Raw genomic sequence first — 15,971 nt, 5'->3', positions numbered from 1 at the left:
TAGACTCGGATGCCTTGCTGACCGATATCCCATATTCCATTATAGCTGTGCTGCAAATCATAGAGACTACAGTTTACTTTTTTTTTCTTTTGTAATATTGCCCATTAGGTCTGGATATTGACACAGATTTCATAAAGTGATTTGATTACATTTCAGTTCATTCATGTTGATTACCAAAAGCACATTTTTGAATGTCCAATATACTGTATGGAGAGGACATTAAATTTTTTATAGTGAATCATCTGTAGAATAGTATACTTTGTTCCTTATTTGAACAGATTAAAATAATATAGTGGCGGATGGTTTTAAATGTATGACATTCCCGCTAGGTTCATTTTTAAAGCCTGCTCTTAGAAGTTTAGGTTTTGCCTCCTTGCTTTTGGGACAGTGGATTTCAATTTGGGTCACTTTATATGGGACAGCGTTATGAGCGACTGAACGACCTGTTTTTCATAGGCAAACTGAAGGTTATCTTCAGATAATTGTACATGTTCTGTGACAGTGTCACGGGCTGCTTGGAAGCTATTAGAGCAAAGCGTGCTAGCCTGTCCTGTCCTGCAAACTGCTGATGTAGTTTTTTGTTGGTTATTAACAGCAAGGATAAAGTTAAATTCCCTTCAGCCCCTAAGGCTGAAATTTTGGCTGCACTACAAAGAGATGCAAATATGCAAGACGTAACTAATCCAACAATAACATTTTGACCTGAAGAAATGACAGTGAGACTTGAAATGATGCTCTATTTTAAGGTGGCTTATTTTGTAGGGTTTTTTGCAATCTGTTGTGATATGGATTATCATGGGTTTAACACTTAAATTCAAAGTTCAGCATATGTACAGTAATTATTTAAAATAATGGCTTTACATTTGTCAGTCTAAAGGTTTGTATCACAGTATCCTTGTGTGCTCTATGTTTGTTGTGTGATCTTCAGAGGGGACTGTTGGGTTCTTCCATCATATGACCATTCCATTAAACAGTCTGCATACTGTGCTGTAATTAGATAGCATTCACAGGCTTCCTCTAATTACACCCGCCCACCATATATTTGCTGCCTTCTCACCAGCAGCGGTCAGTGTGTAGTTTTACATGCGGTTGAATTGGAGTGTTTGGCTTTTAGGATTTTTATTCCTGCTGCTGTTGGGGTCAGTCCATCTCAAGTAATCCAGTGGACTTACACCATGTTTAGAGCTTAAACGATTAGTTGCCATTCTATTCAACCAAAATTTGTTATGTGCCATAACACAAAGATGACTACTATGGCAGAAAATAAGTACAATGAACATACAACACTGGTGGTTTTCACATTAAGATAATCACTAATTTTAGGAAAATTAAAAATGATAAACCAACTTTTTGACCTGAAACGCATTTTGTTTGACTAAACTTGTAATTCTTTTTTTCCCTCAATTCCACTTACAATATTAGTCTGTCATAATTTTGTTGAAACAAAGGCAAAATGCAGTACTTGCCAAAACTCGTAATTTGTCATACAGTATCTAGTCAGAAGATATCAGACATGTCTGATATTTTGACCCGATTTTAGATGATATATTGTTTTCATCTCCTTGTACCAGGAAGTATTTTTCTGTGTGAGTTTGTTGTGTTTATAATGTAAATTCTGGTAGTGTGTGATCCTCAGTGGCTTAGTGTAGGATGCCAAGTTTTCCTCTAGAGCCATTTACAAAGTCTGGAAGTGGATGATGCCTAGTGTTTGAAAATCTGTTTAGATTTGATAAAGTCTTGTAGTGTATTCCAGCCTTAAGATATGAGGAGTCAGAGATCAGATATCCATTTTATTAGTCATAGGTCATTATAGTAACCCTCAGTACACCCTACAGTGAGACGAATAGTTCAAGTTATACTTGAATATTAGGCTATTTATTGCTGTTTGTGAGTGGGAAGACAAGAACAGAGAGAGTGAAAGGTGGAGCAACTGAAGTCTTTCTTACTGGTAAGGTTCTGCTGTTCATGTATTTATCATTACATATCTCTTGGGACGTTGTTAATGGTTGGGCCTGTGTACATTTGCACCCCACCATCATTCAAATCAGTGAGAGAGCAACCCACAAGGGTAAATGCTCAGCTCTCTACAAAATACATTAGCTCGCTCACGCTCTGTTTTGAAGAGCACTCATGTCTCTTTCAGTCAATGGCCACCTGTCCACTCCTCTCACATTACCTCTGCTTTGTTCACTAATATTTCCTGCATTCACTTTGAGTCTATGTGCATTAATAGTTTTAGAGATCTTCTAGGGTGAGACCTGTACACTGCATTCAGGAAGTTGGGCGTTTGATTACTAGATTACTTAATAATAGGACATGTTTAGTCACAGGAACCTTCTTCCACTTTCTCTCTCTCTTCCTTATCTCTCTCCCTCTAAATTGCCCCACTTTCATTACATTACATTAAGATGATATCTGTTGAACGATCCTGCATCTTTCTGGAAGGGTATTCCTTACAGATTTCTTTGCTGCTCTTTTTTCACTTTTTCTGGATTGAAAACTTGCAGAATTCGGAATGATTTAATGAGCACTAGCCTACATTGAATCCTGGAAATAAATAAGCCATGATCTGATTCAGGCGGCGCTGTGAAATTTTAATACCAACTTGAAATCTCTCTCCATGAGGAAGTAGACCCATATGCACAGATTCTTACAGACAATGGTAATTTTACAGTAAAATAAATTATTTTAGAATAAAATATTTTAATAGTTTTATAAAAACTTCCATTAATTACAAATCCAAATCAATCCACACCCTAAAATATAATCAAAAAAACGTTGTCCAAAAAACATTTTTCAGTTTTTGTCTGGTCTTGGTTGGGTGCACTCTTATTAAAAGATGACTGCTTTATTACAAAGCAAGCCAAAATATTTATTAACAAACATGCAAGAATACAGTACATAGAATTTGTGTGTTATAACGAACAATGGTTGTTTTGATTCTGAATTATGAATTTAGATTGTTTTAAGTGTTTGTATTCAGCAATCCCATTAGGATTAAACTATTTCCTGTGCTATAATCTGAACTCAACCATCTAACTCTGAACCTCTGCTTCCTTTTGTTGCTTTGTCTGCAGAACAAGTAGTGAGAATTGTGAACTGAGAAGACCATGTTGAAAGGGGGCACTGCCAAGGCGGCACTGCCCAGGATGGGGGCCCCGGAGCGTGCAAAGCTGTCTGCCAACAGCTCCCAAAGCTCATACTCCAGCAACATCGGGATGAAGACCTCTAGATCGTCCAGCACTATTGCCTCTGATCTGCGACTCAGCAAGGTGAGCTGTAACACTAATCTAATGAGCCAGTGGAATGGATGAGTGGCAGGAGTGACAAAAGGGACACTGACAAAAAAACAGAATGCAGAACAAAAGCGGTGGAAAACACTAAATAACCTGCAAAATGTGATGCCCAAAAATGTACACATGTACTACTGTACATAGGGCCAATTAAAACTGCAATATATTCCTCATCATCCTCATATGTGAGATGTGTCAATATTTGTCATATTTATCAATATTTGGCAGAATTTCAAACTTGCCACCTTTTGGCTAAATTCACTGTTTTGAGGACAGAATAATGCCATGTTATTTATTCTGATCCAAAGAGGTTGTCATTGCATTGCCATTGCTGTTGCTGGTCAGAAGTAGGTACTATAAATATTGATTCATTTTCCTAGACAACTGTTCATTATAAATGCATGAATGATGCTGAAAGATGATTTCATAGATGGCCTTTGAGATAACAGACATGGATTAAAAGTCACTAAACTCTCTTTGTAATTTCATTTCACAAAGTATTAAGTATTATATTTAATCAGAAATTAGATTCTCAGCTGTTTCACTGACAGTGCTAATGTTTTGTACATAGATAAAAAGAGCAAGCAGTGATGATGCTCTGGCTAAACCTGTTCTGGGTTCAGTGGCTTCAGTGTCCCGCTTAAAGAAGACCATCACCACAGGAGCCATCTCTGAGCTTTCAGACAACAGACCACGCAGCGTTTCAAGTATGATTTTATATCTTACACACAGTCTCATAAAACTAATACAGTCATGCAAGATTTCCTTATAGTGTGCAGTCATAAAATTACTCAGCAATGAATTAATAATAATGCTTATTTGACCTCTTAATTTATATCTCAACTGGGAAGTATTATTTGGATGGAATAAGTATTGCAAAATTATTTCAAAATATTTCAAATGTCCATTTTTCACAATAATGATGCACTCAGTGCATGAAATATGATGAAAAATGGTAAACAAACAAACAACACTACCTCATTTGTCATCATTTACTCAACCTTCATGTCCAAAATCTGTACCAAAATTTGGTACAGACTAAAATATATTTTTAAGAATGTTTGTTACCAAGCTGTATCTTCTTTTAAGATCCGAAGAAAGAAAGTCGTACAGGTTTAAAACAACATGAGCATGAGTAAATTATGATAGAATGATAGAATGATAGAACTATTAGGAGAACTATCTCTTTAATGTCTTGGAATAAAATCACTGCACAGCTTTTGTGAGTGCAGATGATGTCCTCTAGAGGGCACCAGGACACTGATAATGAAGATCCCTTTGATTCATTTCCTGTTCTGCGATGCATTAGTTCTGAGTTCCTTTTTAATGCATCTGTTGGTTTATGGACAGACTCTGTTGTACGCAGGTGATGGCACTTCACTATTTAACTAGGCCTATGTACTTGTGTAAAAGATCACTCATTGGACTTGAACTGTACTGGAAGAATAAGGCAGATGATTTGTGTTCTCAGCAGAAATAAACAGAATCCAAAGCTGATATAATATGGAAAACTTTTTTTTTTTCTCCCAGTATTAGATTATGGAAATAGAACCATAAAAAGGGTTTAATTTGATTCTAATTGGATTGTATTTGAGAGATGTGACGAGTCACTGTGTCTTTGTAGAGTGCATGTGTTCTCTTTGAACATTGTTAAGGTCGATGGCATATTTAACATGTTGGATTGGACTGATGGAATCTGATATTAATAATTCCTCTTTCGTCGACATTCCCACACATGGAAAAAAGATGCAAGCTAGACATTGTGTTGAACAGGAATGCTGCCTGGCTGCATCACTTCTGTGGGATTGGCTCTATGGTACAATAGCAGTGTCAGGGTGTAGCAGAATTCTTTGTACTTCATGTGATGCTCAGCTGGCTGTTTTATCTGTAGGCAAGGAGGTGCTGATGTGCTCAATTAGTGAGGTTAAAGCCCAATTTATACTTCTGTGTCGGACCTACGCCGTAAGCCGTGCGTCGGTTTTCATTTATACTTCTGCGTCGTTGTCTGCGTCGAAGTGCCTTACACATGCGGACCGCTAGTCTGCAGTGTCCACGGGCATGTTGCTTGTGAACCCGCAGTACCGCGGCCAAAGCCGAAGAAGAAGCGGCTCGTCGAAGAAGCCGTGACAGCAGCAATTAAATGTTAAATCGTTATTTAAAACTACAAAAAGGAGACAACAACGGAACAGGAGAAGATGGCATTCTTTAAATCTCCACAAGGACGTGTACCACGGCAGATCAACATTGTTTGTCGCAGACAACTACTGATGTATATTGCTATGTCGTATAATAAATGATAAGACACTTGTTCTTTGCTTTGTTTTATTTATAAATAAGAAGGTGTAACATTAAACTATATTACAGTGCTCATAACGCACACAAAACTCAAGTGCATACAGAGGTCCGTGTAGATTTGACACGCTGTTAGATTTTTGGAGAGGTGCACGTCGGGTACGGCGTAGGTTATGGCGCAGGCCTGTGCGTCTCTGCTTAGGCTACGGCGTAGGTTCGACGCAGAAGTATAAATTGGGCTTTATAAGGACATGAAAAATAGAGTAGATAGAATATAATTGATATCATCATGGTTACATACTAGACAAACTGACCCTAGTAAAAATGGGACATTTTTTTTATTTTGTAAAGAGATAGTTCACCTAAATCCTCAAATTGCGCCATTATTCACATCACCCTCATGTCATTTATGTAGAATAAAAGAATCTGTGGCCCATCATTTTTAAAACAATCCTATATTCTTTACCTGAAATACATCACGGTTTAAACGTTTGAGATTGGTAATTTTTTTTTTTTTTTTATGTTTTTGAAAGAAGTCTCTTAAGTTCACCCGAGCTGCATTTATTTTAGCAAAATACATTGTGAAATATTGTTACAATTTAAGTTCATGAACTGCCCTTAAATGACCACTCTTATGCAGGCTATATGATGTCAATATCAGAGCTGTTTGCTAAATATTTGGTATGGTGTCAGCATGTCATGTTTTCATTTATTAAACCTGTACGATTCAGTAACTGTTAGCTGCTTACCAATGAATGCCATGACTATTTGGTGTGCAGTTCTTATATGTATTTCTTTCATTTTTAAATACTGTGATGCAGATCAGCTGCCCTTAAGAAGTTAAAATGGACACATATGAAACTGAGAATTAGCATTTAAACAAATGCCACAAGAAAATAGCTGTTGACCAATGCTTATTTACTTCATTTAAAGTTGACGTAAGCTTATATAGTATATAAAAAAAGAAATAAAAAAAAAGGTTTATTAATTTTTTTGGTATTATTTTGGATATTTCTGAACGTTTAATAGTTAATTGTAGTAAAATAAATAGTAAACATAAGAAACACACACTGTAACTAACTTTGAAATATTAGCCTGATCTCATGAGAAAAGGTTACTACTTTTAGAGTTGACAATTTTATATGAATGTGGATGGAGTCATGAAGTTTCATCCCTACACATAACCCTTAGTGGGACATTAGATCATACGAAAATGTTCAAATAAGATTCACATGAATTAGCCACAAATTCGTCAAAATGTAAAATAGTTATTATGAATTGCCAAATAAAGTTTGAAGCAGGCAGTAAGAATCCTTATCAGCCACTGCTACAGTATATGACAACTCACATCACCTTAGCCAGCCATAACAGGGCCTCATCAATATTTAAATGAAACTTTCCTTTGCTGTTAGGTCTCCAAAGAGAAATGAAGAGAGAGACACATGGTCTCTCTTCTATAAATAACATCTATGCATGTGTTAGTGGACAATATTTTGCTTAAGGTCAATTGTCATTCTGTCTCGTTGTCTTTTAATTAACACTCCCATTTTTTCAGTTTCCAATACACAACACTTCACAAAGATCTGTGATGCTATATCAGTTACCATATAGAGACTGGGTGCTTATGTGAACAGTTAGGCTGGATTAGATGTATTAAGTGTATGACTCAGTGTTGTGGATTTAGCTTACGTGTGAATAGTGCATTGTCACCGTGTTCCACACTGTCAGCTTACAGGAGTTCAGACTCACGGTCTGGCTCAGCTGACGTTGATGGTTAATTAGGCAGAGCTGCCATGGTAATCTCTGTCAAATATGGGCAGTGTTGCCGCTCTGCAAAATAAATTCTGTAAAAATACTATGTGGCGAGTGGGGCGGGGCCGAGAGCCGTGGGAACAGAGCGAGGCCGGTGGAGTTAATGATAATGAGCGCCACTCGCCGGTCTCGAGTCCCACGGAGGAGCTCCGGAAGGATAAAAGGAGGAGTGACGACAGTGGAAGACGAGAGAGGACCAGGCCTGGACTTTTATTTTGTATTTTATGTGCGGCAGTCGTCCGTGAGGGGCTGCCGCTTTACTTTTATGTTTGTTTATTTTATTAAAACTTTGTTTAAATGTTCGCCGGTTCCCGCCTCCTTCTTCCCGATCTATGAACTGTGTTACATTGGTGCCGAAACCCGGGAGGAAGGAGGGACATGCTGTCAGAAGAGCCCTCGCCGCTGAGGGAGATCGCGGTGCTGACGAGGTCGGGCAGCATGAAGGAGCAAAGACCGCCAGTGGCTGCCCGAGGCGGTGGTGCTGGAGCAATGGAAGAACAGGTGGGACGGAAGGCCCGCTGCCGTGCTCCGGGGTTGAGGAGGGGTGGCTGCCGTCCAAGAGGGAGCGGAGGAGTCGGCGCCGTTCGCCAGGAGGCCGGAGCCTGCTGCCATCCGCCATGTTTGGGGAGGAGCAGGGAACGGGGGACTCGCTACCGGCTGCCCTCGACCGGAGGAGCCATCGCCGTCCGCCAGGAGGCGGAGGAGCAGAGCCGTCCACCAAAGAGGTCCAGTACCATCGCATGGCACCGCGAGTGAAAGCCTGGTTGAGGACCGAGCGGCAGTGTGTCTGGGAACCAGACCGAGAATTTTTTTTTTCCTCTCTTCCCTCTCTCGTCTCTGTCTCTCCTCATCCTTCCGTCTCCTTTTCTCTCGCCTCGTCCTGTCCTTACCCCAGGTACGCTGCGGCCGCCGTGATCGGCTCCCCGGGAGGGGAGTAAGCGCAGTCTCGGGAGTACCCCGGCCTGCGAGGCGATGGGGGTATGTGGCGAGTGGGCGGGGCCGAGAGCCGTGGGAACAGAGCGAGGCGGTGGAGTTCATGATAATGAGCGACACCTGCGCCACTCGCCGGTCTCGAGTCCCACGGAGGAGCTCCGGAAGGATAAAAGGAGGAGTGACGACAGTGGAAGACGAGAGAGGACCAGGCCTGGACTTTTATTTTGTATTTTATGTGCGGCAGTCGTCCGTGAGGGGCTGCCGCTTTACTATGTTTGTTTATTTTATTAAAACTTTGTTTAAATGTTCGGTTCCGCCTCCTTCTTCCCGATCTACGAACTGTGTTACATACTACTGTTCAAAATATTTTTCTTTTTTGTTCGAAAGAAATTGATACTTTTATTTAACAAGGATGCATTAAATTGATCAGATTCTTTCTAGAAATTTAGGTAGCAAATTGTCGTTTAAAATTTACAACATGAACACTTGACTGATAGCAGAGATGCTTGCAATGCCTGTAAAATTGTTTTACACTCCTAGCAGCTAATATGTTTTTGACATTTTTGTCATCTTTAGCTTGTGTTGTCTATTTAGCCCAGAGTTACTCACAGCTTTTGCCTTCAAGGTGTTCCCTGATTGCTTCCATATTGCAAACCATACGGATTGCCTTTAAACATTAATGCTGGCTTGACCTTCATAAACCATGACAGGGTGAAGAAATGATTCTCCTGTGCTGATTTAACTGAAACTGTGTTTTTTGGAGTTGTTTTCACAGAATGTGAGAAAGTAAAGCTGCCCGTCACTGACTTGACCTTGATCTGCATTGTACCATGATATACAATATTATGAGAGGAGTATGTCAATTTTAATGCTGCTAAAACAGCTTTACCACTTACCAGTTTGAAAAACTTACTATTGTTGTTGCTGAAATCTAGCCGCTTACAGTATGTTGGCAGGGCCATTACCTCAGTAGGGATTTGAGAAACGCATATTAACTCCCTCTGTTTTAGATATGTTTTTTCAGCTATTAGATGGTCTAAAGGGTGGCACAACTGGCCATTGTTTCACAAGATGTTCTCAGCTTTAGTTTAAATGTTTACAAAGACATTTTTAACACTCATAACTTCTGGGGAGAAATACTGCAGACACTAGACAATGATAGAACTTTCTAGTTCACATGTGTCAGTGACGTGATTGCACACGTTATCAAATAGAATGTAACCTTGAAAGACAATATGTTTAGCAGTACGCATATGCTGAACATTTGCATTAAAACTGGAGAATGCTTTACACAAGGATACCAGAATGGGACATGACATGACTATCTGTGATGTGCTGTTTACACATTCCTACGCTAGATCCTACCTGTAAAATAACACTTAAATCATACACATTTTTTGCACTGAACATTAATATATTTTGCTTTAAAAAAAGTATATGCACACTCTGTTTGTAAACCCCTTAGAATGCCTTGCCTAATTGAATGCCATTGTAAGTGCATTACAGTGAAATGCTGTGAGTGAGGCCGTGAGAGGTCTGGGTGGGCACAGATCAACTCAGCTGTAGTTCATAGAGGCTTTGTTCTGCCTCTGTTTGTGAATGTAAGTGAGCTACAGGAGTGCAGATTAGAACTGGGCCTATTTACCAAGGGTGGAGAGGCTTTATATAACCTTAGTAAATTCGAAAGAACGACAAAAAGAACAATAAGAAATAATATTATAATAATTCACACTCCCTTTAACAACTTTAATAATTCACACTTCCTTAAGAAAACTATACAAAACACACCGAGACATCTGTACTTGAGTAAAGGAAAGGCACTGCAATAAATAGGAAAATAAAAGGATAGTTTACATTACACGGTTCTCTGGAATGCTTGATTATTATTGGTCAATTGCAGAATTTTGAGGCCAGTTATAAAACCTGCTAAGCAATATAACTGACTGAATTTCTAAATGACTTTGCTGGTTTGATGTATCTCATAATCACACTGCAGTCTCTTGCTTTTCACATAATAAAATAACTCAAATCAATATTTCATGCCCGTTTATTAATTGATTTGGTAAGTAGCTGTATATAAAGCAGGATAAGCAGTCAGCTGGGTTTATTTTAACACATTTATCGACATCTTAGAATATGGGATTTAAAATCTAAATTAAAAACTACTAATAAACAGATTTTTTTTAGTATTTTGAAGATATACACCAAATAATTTTTATGACATAAAACAATATTTAATATTCTGCACATATAATATTTCTAGACCACTAATTAAATAATAAGTGACATTTATCATGTGACTTTCCGCAGAAACCAGATTTTCTTAATTCAAAGAGCCTATTGAAATTCATCATCTCAAATCATGCTGGAGAACATGATCTTCAGGTTTGACAAATACTTGTGGAGTTCATTCAGCTCAAGTGCTGCTGTCATTAAACCAAAAAAACTCAAATGTATGCTGATTTTTAATTCAACTTTTAAATCAATTGTTTATGCCGGTAATATAATTTGTAATGAAATAAATGTATTTAATTAGATTATTGTAAATTATAGACCTTTTCACCGTTGGTATCAGACTTTTGGACCCCACTCTACACGAGATAAAATATAATATTAAAACTTGTTATTGAGAAGAGAAAAAAAAAGATGAAATGAGCAGCAGAGATATGCACTCTGTCTGCATTGCCAAGAAAGGTTCAGATTCAGGCGAAGATTTATTATTTATTTTTTTTTGCTAGCATGAATATTTAACTCGTATGCATTTTACATGAATAGAGAATGAGGGGGAGGGAAGGAGCTAATGAAAATAACACATTTATCTTTTCATGCCTCCTACTGAGAACAGAAAAGGATCAGTCTAACTAGAGGGCTCTGATCTCCTATTCTGCGATAATGCAGCAGTCTATGACAAAAACACGGTGTGGCTCTGCACATGTGTGTCCCAGTGTATCACCCAGTGTCCTCTGCTACAGAGCAGATGATTGAGGTCAGACAAAATGCACATGTGGAAGGAAATGATTAGAGCCTCCTCTCTTTCAGTTTGTTCCTCTCCATCAGTCCTATATACTCTTCATTTCTGAAGATAGAAGTAAAGCAAAGGAGAGACAGTGCAAGATAAAAGAGGGAGTTGCTTGCTCTAATTTTCATGCTTCAGTTGGAGGAGGAGCATATATGTGATAGAGGAAAACCACACCCCCAAAAGAGAGACACGACTAATAAGACACTGAATACACTCCTGCTGCAGCTGAGAGAGAGAGAGACAGAACAAGTGAATGAGTAGACGACTGAGAGAGTTGCATTTGGACAGACTGACAGTCAGCAGGAATGTTGTCTGGCTGCTGATTCACAGCCGGCAGGACGAGGGGAGAAGACAAACACCTCTCTCTCATTGTCTTTTGTCTCGTACACACGGGCGGCAAAGCAAGTGTGCTCTGTCAGGTGTGTCGGAGCTCTGGTCTGATGGATTAGTGTTTTCTGTGGAGCAACGAGTAGCAGGCATGGGGAACCAGGAAACTCGGGTGGAAGATCCGGACACAGGTCTGACTATCATATCACTGATTCACTGTGCTGTGGATGTCTTGTATTATCATTCATCCTCCATGGGGTTGTATGTTTGTTTGTGTGGGCGATCGATTCTCTGTGTTTAACCATCTGATATAATTACTGTCTGTCTTTTATTATTTCCTACATTTTCCATATACATCTACCATATATTTGGTTTGTTCTGTCTGTTCTGCATCTTTTCGTCCCTCTCCTGTGTCTTTGGCTCTGTTTTGCTGTTTCACTCACAGTTGTGGCCAGTATCAGCATGCAGCTGTAGGGGGTAAATGTAAGTTGGATGATAAATGGAGCTTTTATCCACACTTGTCTGGATCCCATTGCTCTTCATCACTGCTGTGTGTACATGCTGTCAAGATACACGTCCCAGAAACAGCAAGCATCATTTTACAGTTGTTTATACTTAGGTTTAGACATTTTATCAAACCACTAACACTAAGTAAACGTAGACTTTCCCACCACACGTTTTTGACTGATACCTCAAATCATGTGGCTTGTTACAAAGATTTGCATTTTTCATACTGCGGGTAATAAAATAACAAGAAATCTCACGGTTTACTTTAAAGTAGGCACACAAGCCATATTTAAGCCATATATTTCATTCAAATGAAACTATTATCCATCTGTCATCCATTGTCCACTTTCTACAATCCTGTCAATTCTGTATCAAAGTCAAAATAAAGTTTTTGACTTTTCGATAAGTTGGTTCACTTAAATATATCGCACAATAGGAAAGAAAAATTTGTACAAGTTCAATTAATGGCAACTTTAAGTCTCTCTGTCCACCAAAGCATTTTTAGCCAACTGAAAACATCAGGCGCTCTGCCTAAAACACCTAGCTGTGAGCGCTTTGTTTTTTCATTTGAGACATTTTGGTTGCGAAGTAAATGTTGCAAGCATTATTTTTCAAAGCAATATTCATAGTAGTTCTAGAATAACATCTGGTACAGACATGAATACTCAGACACAAGAAATATGAACTTCTCCATTGTTGTTTAGTTGTTGTACAAGCAGAATGTGTGACAGTTGGTCAAAGTGGTATTACTCCCACCCCTCCACTGTGATTGGATGGCTGACTAAAAAGTGACAGTGATGAGCGCTGAGTTTTATCCAAAGCAGAACATTCTTCAACTCTCGGTGGCAAGAAAAAACCCCTGAGCGCCCAGTGCTCAACATGAAAAAGAGCTCAGTGCTCGTCAGGCTGTTGACGCTTAAAAAAAAAAACATGGCGCTCCCATTGAAAACAATTGAAAAAATATGCTAGTCTAGGGGAAAAACGCTTTGGTGGACACATGGCCTAAGAATAGACTCTTTGGGCTTAGCAACACCTTAGCAACTACATAGCTACACCTTGACAACCACCTTAGAGCTATGGTGGTACTTGTAAGAGCCACTCAAATTTTTTCTGAATATTTAAAAATCTAGTTATGTGGATATCAGTGTGTGTGCTGGAAATGTGCTGAGTAACACTGAATGAAAATAGTCTCAGTGTGGTAGAAAAAGAGATTATCTCTATGTGTGTGTGTTACATGTCCACAATCCACCCCTGGGGATAAACTTTCTATTGCATTTCCATTTCAAAGTTTGCTTCATTTCAGTCAGCTTTAACTGCAGAGATGGAAAGCTACAGTCTGCTTTATCTCTCTGTCCTCCTGCACATCCTCAGTCTCTTGGGTATCTCTTTCTTCATATCACTTCATATATTGCGCTGTGTCTGTTCTTGACTTATTTACAGTGGCACATGAAAGCTGACATTCAGTTCAATTACAGTGTTATTGTAATCGTCTTCTGTCCTGGTGATGGAATTGTGCTTGATACATGTGTGAAAATCATGAGTTCCCTGAGGTTCGTCTTTGTTTGGCCACAAGAAGATTTCTTTGTAAGACTTACTGGAATTTGAAGTCTTGATGTGTGTGTGTGTATGGCTGGTAAATGAGGATGTGTGTTGTCTGGCACCGAGATCGTGGCTGACTGCCAGTTTACCACTGCAGGAGCCTTATCTACGATGGAAAATGCTGCCAAACGCTGTGTGTTTGTGTGTTTGTGTGTGTGCGTTTGAGATGAAACAGTAGGTTCTTATGCTGAACACACAAACACTCCTCAGCTGAGGTTAGGCTTTATCTACCTCTACAGCTTTACACCCTTTGGCAAAAATAAAGTTTGTTTTAACAACTATCAGTTACAGTGCAATGAATGTTCATCAAGAGTTTCATTTTGATGACATTTCCTTCCACTATCTAGATCTCTGATTTATCAAATATAATTTTTAGTTATGATTCATTTATGATGTAGAAGGCTTGGACTGATAAATGAGTCTGGCTTTGAAAGAGTCAACATTGAATAAATCTACCAAGAATGTGATTTGAACATAATTTTGAAACAGCAGGACTCCACGAGTCTGCACTGCGGATCTGTTGTCACTAACTTCATGTCAGGCAGCTCAGTCAGTTATAAGACTGAGTTTCCACAAGAACAAGAGTACAACCGCTCCCCACCACCATAGGCGGATGTCTCCCCCTCTTAAAGACCACCCTAATAGAGATTTTGCTATAAAGATAACATTTGGATGCCTCACATCTGGAATATTTTAACATTTTAAAATTAGACCTACAGTTGTGAGTGTATTATGGCTGTAAACGTAATTTAGTAACAAATATGTTAATTTTTAATGAGTTAGTGAATAATACATGTGATATTCAGTACTATATAAGCTAAGCGATTATAGCATGTTGGGACACGTCTGGCTAAATATATGGCTACAAACCCTCATATTTTGGCTGAACTTAAGATCTGTATGAAATCATTAATTTAGAGCACAGTGTTTTGACCACTTGCCCGGTAAAATGAAATATGTTTGTGGTTGGCTAGAGTTAGATGGCCTCTGATAAACAGTTAATGCATTTACCATGTAGAATGTTTAATGGTATAGATTTTGTTCTGTTCTGTTTGCTGAACTTTAGAGGACTATAAACGTCCTCATGAAAATCCATTAAGAACTTAGATTTGTTACATTCCTTTTAAAGTACAGATTCCTTTTGTTCCCAGCACCATATCTAGATAACTCGTACAGCATAAAAACATGAACTGAATGACAGTTCTTGCTTATATAACAACCTATCTACAATGCAATAGTACATGATTATGTGAGTACATCTTTGAATTGCCATTTTCTTACTATAGGAGAGTTATTGATTCTAAAGAGGGGAAATTATACATAATACATAGTAGTTAAAGACACTTCATTTAAAGTGAGTCAGTACTGTGTAATGACTACATCTAAAGCCTGGTTCAAACTACACAATTTTTTTGTCGATTACGACAGTCACTGTCAGATTATGCAACTTTGACTCCTAAAAACTTGTCGTGTTGTGTAGTCTGACATGTTTCTTGTTCACATTTCTACTCGACCATTCGCTTGCTGTCTTCTATGAGTGCAAACAAACAATGGCCAGCAAACAGCGTGTTTTGCCCTGTTTTGTCATCAGAAAAGCCTAAAAAAGAAAGAAAACCTGATAGTGGACACAAATCTGGATTGCATGAAGAGGACATTATGGACTGTTAAAGAGAACTGAGGTAAAATTGTGTTCATTTAACCTTTTTTTCACTCTGTCGCAGTAGTTCCTCGAGGAAACATCCATAAATGCAGGAGTATTATTGTATTTGCTCCATTTGTAAAATTCCACCTACAGTAGCAGGACCGATACCATTGTCTCTCTTTCATTTTGGATTGTTAGAAAGCATTTACGAAGGCATTTCTGTGTTCCTATTGGCCAGTGTCACAGATATGATGGAACTCCTCTTGGACGATGAAAAAAAAAAAAACATGCTAGTCTTTCTGAGGTGACATCGTGAAGCATCGCAGACGTGGCATCGGTTGTCATCCACTATGACACATTACACAAGATAAAACGATTCAATTTTGCATCCCGACGCTCATGGTCATTTACGAATCCCCACGACACCCTACGTTAAGCAGATTGTGCATAAATCGGGCTAAAATTGCGTAGTCTGAACTGGGCTTAAATTGGACCAAAATTATTGAATTATGTATAACAGACTCAACTGTATATTATTTTTCTGAGA

The 15,971-nt window shown here is 38.7% G+C and overlaps 1 protein-coding gene across 7 annotated transcripts in view; it reads left to right on the top strand.

Annotated features, from left to right (window-relative positions):
• Positions 1-15,971, top strand: part of specc1 (sperm antigen with calponin homology and coiled-coil domains 1) — a 149,438-nt gene that overhangs the window by 36,551 nt on the left and 96,916 nt on the right. For 6 of the 7 annotated variants that reach the window (XM_058775057.1, XM_058775059.1, XM_058775056.1 and 3 more), the window contains exons 2-3: positions 3,078-3,272; positions 3,865-4,000. In XM_058775057.1, the coding sequence (XP_058631040.1) occupies positions 3,111-3,272; positions 3,865-4,000 (298 nt within the window). In that variant the 5' untranslated portion in view covers positions 3,078-3,110. Of the gene's footprint in view, positions 1-3,077; positions 3,273-3,864; positions 4,001-11,528; positions 11,868-15,971 lie in introns of those variants that run through there. The other variant, XM_058775060.1, reaches the window with a different exon arrangement.

The sequence above is a fragment of the Onychostoma macrolepis genome, chromosome 05 (assembly GCF_012432095.1).
Source record: "Onychostoma macrolepis isolate SWU-2019 chromosome 05, ASM1243209v1, whole genome shotgun sequence".
Taxonomy (NCBI): Eukaryota; Metazoa; Chordata; class Actinopteri; order Cypriniformes; family Cyprinidae; genus Onychostoma; species Onychostoma macrolepis.
This window is presented reverse-complemented; position numbering and strand designations above follow the sequence as displayed.